The sequence below is a fragment of the Seriola lalandi genome, unplaced genomic scaffold (assembly GCF_002814215.2).
Source record: "Seriola lalandi dorsalis isolate HSWRI2012SDOR001 ecotype SW California unplaced genomic scaffold, Sedor1 jcf7180002053737, whole genome shotgun sequence".
In the NCBI taxonomy this organism is placed as follows: Eukaryota; Metazoa; Chordata; class Actinopteri; order Carangiformes; family Carangidae; genus Seriola; species Seriola lalandi.
This window is the reverse complement of record NW_019524290.1, coordinates 1538-14620: the sequence shown is the minus strand read 5'-3', so window position 1 is coordinate 14620 and position 13083 is coordinate 1538. Positions and strand designations below refer to the sequence as shown.

At 37.7% G+C, this 13083-nt stretch overlaps 1 protein-coding gene across 3 annotated transcripts in view; it reads right to left on the bottom strand.

Annotated features, from left to right (window-relative positions):
- The window catches only part of rad18 (RAD18 E3 ubiquitin protein ligase), a 28235-nt gene extending 15868 nt beyond the window's left edge, over window positions 1-12367 (bottom strand). For all 3 annotated transcript variants that reach the window (XR_015436956.1, XR_015436957.1, XM_023401730.2), the window contains exons 1-9: window positions 12223-12367; window positions 11153-11231; window positions 10180-10241; window positions 9938-10008; window positions 4770-5200; window positions 4099-4198; window positions 3179-3366; window positions 2650-2720; window positions 2180-2240 (exon numbers count right to left, since the gene is read on the bottom strand). Coding sequence is in view for 1 of the 3 variants with exons in the window: in XM_023401730.2 (XP_023257498.1) it covers window positions 2180-2240; window positions 2650-2720; window positions 3179-3366; window positions 4099-4198; window positions 4770-5200; window positions 9938-10008; window positions 10180-10241; window positions 11153-11231; window positions 12223-12273 (1114 nt within the window). In the remaining 2 variants the exon portion in view is untranslated. The remainder of the gene's footprint in view (window positions 1-2179; window positions 2241-2649; window positions 2721-3178; window positions 3367-4098; window positions 4199-4769; window positions 5201-9937; window positions 10009-10179; window positions 10242-11152; window positions 11232-12222) is intronic.
- Between the last annotated feature and the right edge of the window lie 716 nt (window positions 12368-13083).

The following is a 13083-nucleotide window of genomic DNA, read 5'->3' as shown; positions in this document are numbered from 1 at the left end:
CACAACTTCATTCACTCTTTTAACAAAACAAAACAAAAAGCTACGAAGGAAGCAGTAAATGGACTTACATATTTAAGAGCTAACTAAATGTAATTTAAGACCTAACATGCGGCTAATGTAAAGCTAGCAGAGCTTGGAGAGTTGGTTATCTGGTTGCTAGGCGCACGCACGCACACACACAGGTCAGGAGCTGCTGTTGCCATGGCAATGTGAAAATCTGCCCAGAATTTGGCTTCTACATGGCTTCAAACAACTGCAAATTATGAGAAAACCGTTACTTCTTTTCATAAACCGAGAAGACCGTGCCAGACACTGAAGCCAGAAGTTTCTACAGTCTCTATTTTATTCAGATATTCCTTAAAATGAGTGCGTAAGCTCAGTGCGAAGACAGAGTGAGATTCTTTTGAAAAAAAAAGACGATTACATTAGGTGTCAATGAGAGTGAGACAGGTATTGCTGCCGGACTCGACACCCCCGTTTAAATTTTGTGCAGACCCTGCCTGTCAAAGTTACATTTTATGAATCCCAACAACTATTTCTACATTTTCAGAAAGAATTATTTGTCTCCTTTTTACGGTTTGGCCGTGAGCTCGAGTTAAAAATAAAAATAAAGGTTATTTTTTACTGCTTCACGCACTCTAGCCAACTGACGCTTTCACTCTAACTTTGAAGAAAAAGTGATTTGCACTCCTTCTTTGAGTGCTCATAGTTTGAAAAGTTTACATGTTATGTAAAAGCAGTTGGTGTCTTTTTGAGAGAGCAGAAGTTTTCCTCCGTTTTATAGTTTGAATCACATTTCTACGTGCAGGTATGAGAGAGCTGGGTGACTCAGAAAAAAGGTGCAATTTTGTAGAAAAAAGGTGGGTTTCTCAAGAAAATTGCAATGCATTCCTAATGCATTATTTATTCCCAGTTTTTTGGGAATAACTTTGGGAAAAATTGGAATTTTAACACCAAAAGTCATAGCACCCCTTTCGGGATCAAGACGCACGTTTTGATGTATATATTACCGGGGTTTTCTAAAGGCTGCGGGACGAGTTACGCGCCAAAATTTGGCGGAAGAATAATAAACCCGAAACAGAATATTAATAGATGCTATTCTAGCTGTAGAGGAGTGCCTCGGAGCTGAGCACCCGTGGCACTAATTATGTAGTTTCAAAAAAGTTGCAATAGGTAGATGAAGTTAGTGCAGTAGATGGTAAAAAGCATGACTGTATACTGTTGCTCTGATTACTTTAATAAAGACTTTTTAGTCTTAATTATGGTTCTGTATGAAATATTCCTCTTTAAAGCTAGTTCAGAGAGAATGTCTTACATAATGAAATATACCGTGTAACGAACATGAAAAGCTTACTTATTTTCCCTAATGAAGACAAGTCAAGGCAGGTCAACATAAGCATTGCCTGCTTATGTTGACCTGCCTTGTCTTAGAAAGTGGCGACACGGCTGCACGATAGAGGAGCCTCCCTCCTGTGTACCACTCCAGTAGAATGAAAAAGAAAAAAAAAGTGTAGTTTGCAATATTAGTTTATAAGTGCTGTGAAATACATGGTGACAACAAGGAGAAAGCATCATTACAAAGCATTTCATTGGACACAAAATTGGTCCATTCCACTTGAGTAAAAAAAAAAAATACTCATGTTTTTGAGAGAAGTGTTCCATCTCTCTGAGGTAAACACATTAGGGTTTCTTTTTGTCTGGTGTGTTTTCATGCAACTCGTACATTTTGGGTTTTCTACACAAGACAGAATTCACACATCTTGTAAATAAACCACAGTTTTGGACACAGTTTTGTTATTCAGTCCAGAGGGTCATAGTACCATCTTTTTTTCCTCAGTGATGACGTAAATATATTTTATGTAAAAGATTTCAGAACTTCAAACAAAGTCAACTATCATGCAATGTGTCCTTTTCCTCTAATAAATAACCTTCTGGATTTAAGCTGAATGAAAGCCGTTTGTTAGTTAGTTCGTTTGTCACCAGGATTACGCAAAAAATACTGAACCCATTTGCACTGAATTTGGTGAAGAGATGGGGGGTGGACCAGGGAAGAACCAATTAAACTTTGGGACAGATCCGAATCATTTACTATGAATTCTAATTATTTTTTAATTAGCTTTAGCAGAGGTCTGTGCTCTCTGACTGATCCTTCTAGTTGGGGAAAGGAAAAATCACTTACTATAATTTGAATGCACCTCATCAATTTCCTTCTCAGTCTGATTCTTTGTGAAAACCATGGCCTGCAATAGGTTTGAATGGACAAGAAAATATACATTAACCATCAATGAAAATCCACCTGACAATACTGTATTACTAAAACATATGCTGTGCAATTGCTCCATGTCAGCTTGGTTTAAGCCAACTATTTAGAACTGCCCTACTACTGCGATCGCAAAGTTCTTAAAAAAATGTAGCCTATGAAAATTTTCATTATAAACATTTTTTAAATTCAGTGTTTCTCAGCAGAATGCACTTTATCTATTCTTAAGGCCTAAAAAACACACTGAATGCATTTCATATTTTTCCCTACATCCAACATTTCACACAGGGAGGACCCAGTTCCACTAGTGGTACAAACTCCCCAGGGTTCATTTAAGAAGAAAAGTAATAACACAATTCAGGATATCATTTAAAGCAGTTAGTACGTACAGGTTTGGCTTTCCCCTGCAGTTGGTTCCTGATCTTCTCGTTGGCCTCCACCTGTTTGGCAATATCTTCAGCTGTTGACAGAGGAAAGAAAAATCTTTATTACTCTTGAGATCACAAAGATTGCCTGTTATATGAATTGAGCCATCAAAGACGAGAGGTTTTGACCCACTGTCACTGTTCAAAACGGAGGCATTCCTGGAGACGTCAGTAAAAGGAAAAAATACAACCTGTATGATCGAAAGTGACTGTCCACACATCTTACTGTGCTGTATAAATTCATGTGCTATGGATTTGAACACATTTGTCCTCAGATTTAGCTGAGGACATTTCCACAGTTTTTACATACACTAGATAACTGTGCTATAGCAGCACCTTTGTGGAGTTTTAAAATCAAATTTGTTTCATTAACTTCAATGATGCATACAGCTCATTAATATAAAAACCAACGGCGCATATTTCATTAGTCATCCTACTCGCTCATGACTATAAACATCACACAGTTAACTACAGTATCACCTTCATGGTATACCTGATTGTGGGTTTAGGGAATCACACTGGGCGTTGTATATGTGGACAAACTGCTGGTGTCTTTTGATCAGCTGGTCTCGAGAGCCCTGCATTGAGAGGTGGCATTCCTTCAGCCTCCTCTTCAACTCATGCATGGAAAGTAGGTTGTACACCAGTTTGGTCATTGGATGCCTCGTCCTGCCAAGGGAGCTGCAACAGACAGCCTGAATAGTTTATTTTAGTAATCACCACATATTGCTTGGTTATGCCTGATGGAGGCATGAATGTGCTCAGCTGTAATAAACTTCTGTGACTGACTGTTCTGTCTCAGATTTCTTGGACACCATAAGCAGAAAAGAGTGATGTAAATGCCACCTCAAACATATCACACGTTGGTCACATCAGCTGAGCTCATGACAAAATTATATTAACAGATGGGATTTGCCATTTTTTGCCATTTTTCAGTCTGGTCTTATGATCCATGGTCCTGTTATATCACACGAGCCAGTCAAATGTGTTTTTCAGCTGTATTGTACATTTTCTCTTTCATAAAGGAATTAGTGTAAGGAATTAAGATTGATAGCAAGAAGAATCCTATTCATGTAGGCTGGCTGCGCCAGACCTGAGTATTAAAACCTCTGCAATTTATCTTTATGACATCAAAGTCAACTCCAGAATTAGGATTAATTTCCAAACACTCACACAATCCCTGGATAGACACATCGTAAATTGTTTTTTAAGCATGTTCGAAACACATCGCATACAGTCAGTGCCAAGCGGTTATTATCTCAAAAAATTGCGCCAACACATAAATCGCTCCTAAAAACCTCAACGTGTCCTTTTTACATTTTAGTTTTATTCATATCCCTATAGAGCATAACAGGTTGAGCAAACAACAGTTGGGAGTCATCATTTAAGTGAGCAGTTAAATGGGTATTTTACCTCCTCAAGCTTTCTTTCTTCTCTCCACTGCTAAGACATGTGTCCAGATGCTTGTTGATAAACTGCTGTGACACACTGACAGAACACACGGGGCACTCCACTGCAAAGAAATTACACAACAGGACATTATCAGCAGCTTATTAAAAAGATAAATATATACCAATCACATGGGAAAAACATTTGTTATAACACTAGAATGTCTTCATTAATTATTCTAATTAAAGAAATGAAGAGCTGATTCTTAACAAGGTACCAAATATCTAAAATCAGCAACACAACCCTTTTATAACATTAACTAGAAATCTTAACACGTATGACTTTCAAAAGTACACCATTCATTTTGAAAAAGTTGAAAAATCCCATAGACTTAATACTTGCTTTGAAAAGGAAACCACCTAAAATCCCATATGTCAAGACTGTCCTTGAATGAATAACACAAGTTTTCAAAACTCATCACCACACACATCTTTGACACAGAGGCAGAGGTGGTCTGTCGATCAGTGTAATGGATTTCACAAACCAAACTAAATTAAAGATTGTGTAAATTGATTTTTTAATTTATTTTTTAATAACGCAGGTCACACCTCTGTGAGTGTCATCGGGAGTGATTTTGTGAGTGAGTCATACTGGGTGATGAAGCGTTCCTAACATACAGGTAGTAAAAGCTTCACCTTTGATTACGGGCTTCACGTCTATCGATGGTGAAGAGGAATGTGCCATCTCAACCCCGGTGCTGAAACTGTGCGAGGATGTGTCCTCCTGTTTGACAGTCATCAAACCCTGGACAGATGCCTCCTCCACATCCATCGGCTCTTTCTTCACGGTCACTGGAAGACGAGCAGTTGCTGAATGTAGGTCAGCATCATTTGTACGGTGAGTGTGTGCAGTCTGTATTTTTCCCCGCTGGACCCACTGAGAGACAGAACCATCTCGTTGGGTTTCTTTAGCTGGAGGTGTTTTGGACTTCTTTTGGAAAAAGTTGCTCAGAACGGAGCTGTTACACTTCTGGGGCCTCGCTCTGGGAGTTTTACATTTGACAGCTGAAGCTGGGGTCTTGGGCGATATTGGAGGAGAGTCAAAATTTGCTTTTGACAACTGTTGCCTGGAAAAAGAAGAACAGCAAAGTGCATGTGGATGAAAATGTGTGAAGCATATGATTTAGACATGTACACAGCCATGCCCCTTTTAAAAGTTTGAATGCATTTTGATACATACAATAGCATGTTCTGTTTCTCTCACAAATTATCTACCTAAAAACACTGATCAACAACACGTCAAGTATAATTACATAAAGTATATTATGTAGGGTAAAGGACTTAATGTCCTCTTAAAAAACATTAAGCCCATTGAAAAGAGAAAAGCGCTGTGTGGCAATAAATACTGTTGACAGTAATGTGACCCATTGACGTTAAACTGCACCTGCTCAATTATGACTCTTTGGCTACAGTCTTGGAAATGTGGAAGGCAAACAAATTGCTGCAGGGCCATTACTTGGTAATAAAATGGAACCAATGAGGTGTGTGATGTTCCGCTTTCCATATTTAAAACTTATTTGTGCTTACTGTCCCCATTAGAGCAAATTCATGCATATGCACAGACGCACACATGCACATATGCACACATACCTCCTCCCTGCCCCACAAAGAAATATACTCTCCCCCTACCGTACGTCTATAAAACTGCAAAAATGTACGGAAAAGTATCTCAATCACAACAAGTTGCAAAGTGGAAAGTTTCTGGCTTCATTTACTTATTTAATATTGTCCCTTCTGTAAATTTGGATCTAATTGTTTATCGCGCTGTTGCTTAACTGCAGTGTTACTCAACACTTGCGTTATAGCCATTAGTTGAAACGTTTTCTGCCTCATTTGAGCAATCTCATTTTTCCATCACTTTAGTAAGCCGAATGGTTCTAAATATGATATCCAAGTAGTTTACTGGCTGTTGCCATAGAGATGACACCAGCCAGAGACACAAATCAGGCTCTAAATTTAGAGGTGTAGTACTTGTCAGGTATACTTTGTGTTTAAAATGAGTAACACATTTTACACTGTAGTAACATTGTGACCAAGCAGTTCTATAACTTTGCTACAGGTGACAAAAGCTCTGACATAAAGGACTCTTGAAATCACCAAAGTAATTACATTTGAAGTGCCTTTTTGTCAAGCTACAAGAAGAAGCACCTCTTTGAATAATGCTCATCATTATCTGCTCGGTCCATAAAGACTGGGCAGTTAATTGAAATATCAATAGAAACATTTAACAATTTCAAGGAAAAGACAGGAACTGTGTGCCCATTCCATTGTGACTGACTTATTCCAGCACAGGGCCGTAATATAAAACATATTCTATAGCTCCTTTTCACAAAAATAAAATTCAAGGTGCGTTCCAGTAAGGCTTGGACGCATTTTAGGTGGAAAAGAATGAGCTGGGGCTCACCTATACACACATTACAGTTCAATCTGATTGTATCCACAATTCATTATTCAGCGGCAGGAGGGAGACTCAAGCCATTCATAATTAATGGACCAGGTCTTTCTAGGAGTCAAGAATGAAATAGATTTCAAGTGTTTGCATTGATTGCAAAACAATGTTTTAAACATTACCAAATAACACTAAATGTGGCACGACACAAGAAGAATCATATCAAGACTCATATCAATGAGTTACAAAAAATAAAAGTCAGATTCTCAGAAATACATTGACATTGACTATTTAAGTGGGATACTACATGAAGGAATAGACCCAGCAATTTAGGCATTTAGTTTGAAATCTCACTTGCAGTAAACAAAAGAACCAAAATGAGTCAATACCATTTACTTAAATTACACACACTAATTGAATTTAAATTGCATTGTAAAATTGATTCTCTCGACAATGTGAAGAATAACCTTTTATAATTAGAACTGAGTGCTAAGTGGACGGACTGCTACTATATAGCTACTATGATGCTGGACGTCAGTGATCTTTGTTGACACACGTTTCTTTGAACACCCTCTGTGACATACAAAACAGACACTGACTACAGTTGTTAAGAGGTATAAAGACACTGGTCCATTACAAAAGCAACACAAGAGAAAAGGGCACTGTGAATGAATGAATTTAATATCAGTGTATGTAATGTCTCAATGTGCAAGCACCACGTCTACTTAAGTAAATGTGGTTACTGAGTGAGACAAGAGACTACGAGGTAGCTGGTCACTGCGATAACGGCTAATGGTATGCTAGAGACATAGGCCTCTTATTCAACAGTAGTAAATAACTGCCATCAGCCAACAGCTACCTACTGTGTAGGTAGGTAGCAGTGAGAAATAGAGGTAGCCCAAAGAAGGAGGTAATCCCCAAACACCTGCTATAAAGTCTATAACAGAGGCAGTCTTTAAATGTAATACATTTATTCCACAGAAAAGGAACTAAATTGTTTGAGACAAGTGTGTTGCTACATAACAACAACACTTTATGAATCCCATTTTTCAGACGCTCAATGCTAGACAACAGGAAATTGAAAGACAGAGGAAAGAGCAGCTTTGCAAGCCACCCATTCACACCAGTGATGAAAATCATCAGAGGGTCTACAGTTTGAGGGAAGAGCTTTCAGAGTGTAGATAACTTTGAAGTGATTGATGGAAGAGAGAAACATCATGGCTCACTGACTGATAACAGCACTCAGATATTATATCGACATCAGCCCAGACATTGAAGAAACAATTCAGATGATCTTACTTTTTTTTTTTTTATTATTATCATCATCATTTATCATTTATTTTGAAGGCATAATTCCCACTGATAAACAGAAAATGAGCCAGAGTTCATCTAGCAGGTTTAATTTCATCTGTCTGTCTTGGGAAAATGCAATAACGCACCTTAAAACATGAGCAAAATATACATCCCTAAGGAGAAGCTTGTTCTGCCGTCATTGTATATTGGAGTTTTTCTTCATTAAGAAAAAACAAACAAAGACTGCCAGGTATATAGAGTGATGTAAAAATCCTAATCTATATACTGATGCTGCTGTAACAACGCAAATTCCCCCTTGTGGAATTAATAAAGTGAATCTCACCTTATCTTCATCTTATTTTATGACTCTAAACGATGCGTAATCACAGGGATTGGCACAAGCTACTGCCGTTTTATAGTGTAAATTTAAGTTTATATCGCTTTATAAAACAATTATGACCCCAGGCTGCATAAGACAATCAGTGACTGCAAGCATATGGCTAACTGCACCCATGCAGCCAGTGCTACTCATAACAGGATAATCAATTTTGAGTAAATGTTTTTTCCTTTACTGGGATGTGAAGTGTCACTGGGGAAAAAAATTCAAATTTGAGGTATAAGGAAATTTCCTTAAGACCAGCTCAGGACACTGCTGTCTACATCCTGCTGTAATGAAAAAATATCAGCCCTAAAGCTACTTCACATTCACATACGTGCAAGACAAGGAGAATCTTGAATGACCTCAGCTCATGAAAACAAAATCCCCATTTCATTTACAGAAAATCCTTAAATCAGATGCAGATTACCGGAGGGCAATTAGAGTGTTTCTTCAAGGCTGGTAAGTTGAAGTAAACTGAAATTGTCAATAACAATGGGATCCCCTAAAATCACAACAGTAGTCGTTATTCTCTTCAGTTCTTAGAAACATGATGTTACAAATTGGACAGGTGCTCAGGGAGTGCGCCTGTGTTCATGGTAAAGGGGTTTTACGTGGATTGTGTCTCATTTCCTGATCGGCCATTTTCACTATTCTTTTAGTCTCCCTCTGAAGGCAAAAGAGTTAGACGTTATCACGCTAAAAATAACAAACACTGTATGCTGTAGATGGATGTGTCAAAAGAAATTGCTTAGATCCTTGTTCTCGGATTGAGCTGGTTTGAAAAAGGTCAGGAAATACTTGATAGTACATGACAATAAAGAGCCATTCCTCAATAAGAACCAACAAACCAGTTAACTCAGTGGACCCTATCGTACACCTAGTATAACGTGAAATGCAAATGTCTTTGCTAGTTCCAGACCAAGCAGTTGTCATTTTCCCTTCCACTGCACACATTGTTTAAATAGCGAATACACTCGCACCCATCTGAGCATCCACGGGTGTGTTGGTGTTAAAATTGAGGTGTGGTCAGGGGCATTGTTGGAGCATTGCTATCTTGAGGCAGTGGCACGCAATTGCGCGATTGACAGTATTACACTCATTATTTCACAGTCATTTTAAGGGCGCATTATTAAGATAGAAATATGCGCCTACATAGGCGGGTGCACAACGCATATACACTCTGCCTGTTGCAAATGAAAAGGAACTTCAAATGTTTGGATAAGTGAGGTAATACATTACAATACAACCCTCAGAAGGTCAAAACATTATTTGTGGCATATTGTGTGCTGCATAACATTGCCGTGTGTCATGGACGTCTTTTTGATATAGATGAGGCTCAAAACACTCCCCTGAATAATCAAGAGACTAAGAACACCCCATTTGAACCATGTTTCTGCCACAGTGACTGTTTTTTTGCCATTAAATTAGAAAAAGTGGATATGGACACGCCCTAAATGCACTCGCACTATGCACTTTATACCATGCGCTTTTGACTGTTTTATATTCATTGAACATTTTAATTCCTTGCACTGATTGCAATAGCTTCACATCAAAACCGATGCCTAAACGGAATTTTATTCAATATATGTGCTGAATTATGCAATGCAATTGCTTACATTTACATTTTTCTATCATTTAATCCCCTACTGCAGTGTGCACTTGGGTCGATTGGCAGAGAAAGCCCTGATATTTTTCAGACATGACAGTTTACTGGTAATCGTCTACAATGTGATGTACGTTTACCTTGCAGCTTGAAAGTTTACGACCAAGTCATCCAATAAACGGTTGTTTCTTAGATCTTGTTCTGTTGCTTGCTGAGGGAAAGAAGAAGTGAGATATGAAGGAAAATTGCATCCTTTATCAAATAAATACAGTTACAGAGGATGGCCTGTGAATGTGCCATCCTTATTGAGGTTATAACCATAATGATTATGGAAATGCAGCTAGGGAGTATACTTATGCATTCAAGTCAAGTTCATACTTACTGTATTGCAAACTGGACACTGCAACTTGTAGCAAAGAAATTGTCTGATGCACAAAGAGCAAACTGTGAAATGAAATGTAAACAAAATTGAGTTTATCTGTTATGCAGTGGTTAGATAATTTCCTTTATTTCATCACAGTTGTTAGTCAGTATCCATCTGGATTGAACAATACATGTAAAAAAAAAAAAAAATCTCATTTAGTTCACAGTGTGGCTCAATTATATCTGCTGAATTGAGTATCTCAGTGCACAAAACACAGAGCAAATTTCAGCACAAAAAGCATGTAAAGTCTTTAAGACACAAACAGAGTCAGAGAAAGATGCATCCACCTAAGATTAACTAACTTCAACTGAAGCAGGGAACCCAAAGTTATTAATGCAGAGACAGTAGGGCCTTGAATTCAGAAGTACTCTATGGGGGTCTTTCTCAAGGTGATAATGACATCAAAGCTAACATACACATGTACATATATTTGTACAAGTAGCTAACGCACACATATTGCAAAAACACTCTACTCATTAGAAAAGGCATCCATTATCATTCCTTTATATTATACTACTGTGTGTAATTTTGTTCTATGCTACTTGTTGTGTGCTCATTTTAGTATAGCTTTGTATGTTGTCTTTACTCAGTAAAGAAAACTATGTTTTTTTCTAATCTGACCTGCCAAGGGACTGCTGATGCAAATCAGCTTGAAGCTACATTCTGGTGCCGTGCATCAAGTGGTGACATTTATGTTGAAAGCTGCACATGGTCCAGCTGTACATGGTCCAAAGAAATAAATGTTCAACTCTTGCTGCTTTGAAGTGAATTTCAAAACTACGTTCTGCATTTTTTCAAAACATTCTCAGCTGCATTTTGCTTGCTTACACAAGTCGCTCTGTGGTCTTGCCTTCATATATACATGGCTTTGTTAAACTTATTGTAAGAGTAGTTAGCACCAGGTCTGCTGTGGAAGCTACTTGTTACTTACAGTTGTGAGAGCATTTTGTCATCATTGAAATATTGAGGAAGTCGAAGCAAATTGGACACCGAAGCAGGGCATCAACATTCTGCAGATGAGAAAACAGAGAGCATAGACTATTCATAAAACAACTCTACCAACCAAGAAAATAAAGTAGCCTGGCAACAATACATTTATCCTCTATTGAAAACATGGCAGGTTGCATGAAATTTAACAACACAGACTGTGAATAACTTTTTCAGTCAAATAAGCTAGCCTAAAAAGTTGAATGAATCAGATATTTCACTCAAATGTTTTAAAATCTAAATAACCTTTTTATTTATTTCTCTCTATTTTTAGTGTAACAAAATATGACCAATCAAATTGTTCAATCTAGAGTTGGTTATTTCCCTCTAGGAGACTAGGCAATGAAATTGGTAAACAATTTTACATACATTCCTACAGAGGGACAGTATGTGTTAAAACCCATCCGTACTCCATAGTCTGTAAGGTTACTAGTGGTTGCATGGGTCATAGTTAGTAGCACTACCCAGGTTAAGTCTCTTCTCATGTGCCTTATGTGTTTATATGGTGTGTTTCACAACATCCTGCACTTGGTTCACTATCATAATGCATACTGTACAGCATCCCACATTAAGTTAGCATGACCTGATATGACCACTAGCTATGTATGTTTGGGTAATTGTTTGTCTTAGCAGAGTAGCATATACGATTAAGACTGCTGAAATAACGTTTGATGTTCTGAACGGACAGAGATCCAGTTCGACATTATGTGCATTGATCACTAGGTCACTTCGTCAGAAACTCAATGATCACAAATGTGCCTGTGGCATTGTGGCTATAGGGTTAGCTGATGTTACATTAGCAACTATTAGCACATAATTCATATGTATATGAAAAGACGGATGACAGTTAAATGTATGTTTATCAAACGTTAGATTGCTTTGGAAAGGTAACGTTGCTCGCTAGGTAACGTCTGCGCTTCCCTTGATGTGGCTGTTGTGGTTTTCATTTAGCTAAGGGCTAGTAGCCAGCATGTTAGCAAGACAGGTACATTTACAAATTAATCTAGAACTTACTTTCAGACCAGAAAGGCCAGGTGGTAAATCCGCTTCAATCTGGAGCGCCATGTCTAAACAAAAAGCAGCTATTTGAGGAAGTCACAGAACTTTTTGTTTCTGTGGTCTGTGACCAAAGTCCCGCTCGAAGAGATGCAGGACGCCTCTTACGTCATTTGACAACTTCCGCTAAGTCAGAGGTCCAGATTTGTTTCGTTCACTCAGATGTAAACAAAGCGTCCACAGTAGCAATCGGATACGACTCTCACTCATGCAATCCTTCTTTGAATTATATTGTAATAGATATAAATCAGAAGAAAAAAAAATACTGACTTTAATGTCAACATTTAGAAACATGTTACACTTCTTTTCTATATTATATTTCAAATACGTGAATGCGTATAGGCTGTATAAAAACAATACAGAGTTACTTGAGTTTAACTAATCTAAATAGATTTGTTTTTATTGCAAATGAATTTGAATAAATTGCTACAAAATAGCAAAACAAAAGCATTTCTCTAATCATACATTGTTGTAAACAACCTGGCGGAACAGGTCAGTATACACACTGTGTAGACTAATACATTTTCTCTAATATCTGCTTGGTAGCCATTTATATTCGTTTGCTGTTGTTTTAATTCTGTTTTTATATTATAATAATCTTAATAATTATTCTAAATGTATTTTACCTTTTAATTTTAATAGTTTTACAGTTTATGATAAGAGGTAATCTAGTTAAACTCATAGGATGAACATGATATGTGTAGCTCATTTTGCAGGACTGTGAGGAATTTCAGGATAAACAGCAGAGACAAGCTTCAGCAAAGTATTAACCTGAAGGATCCAAAAGCCGTACGGACTGTGCACACAGATTACTTCTTT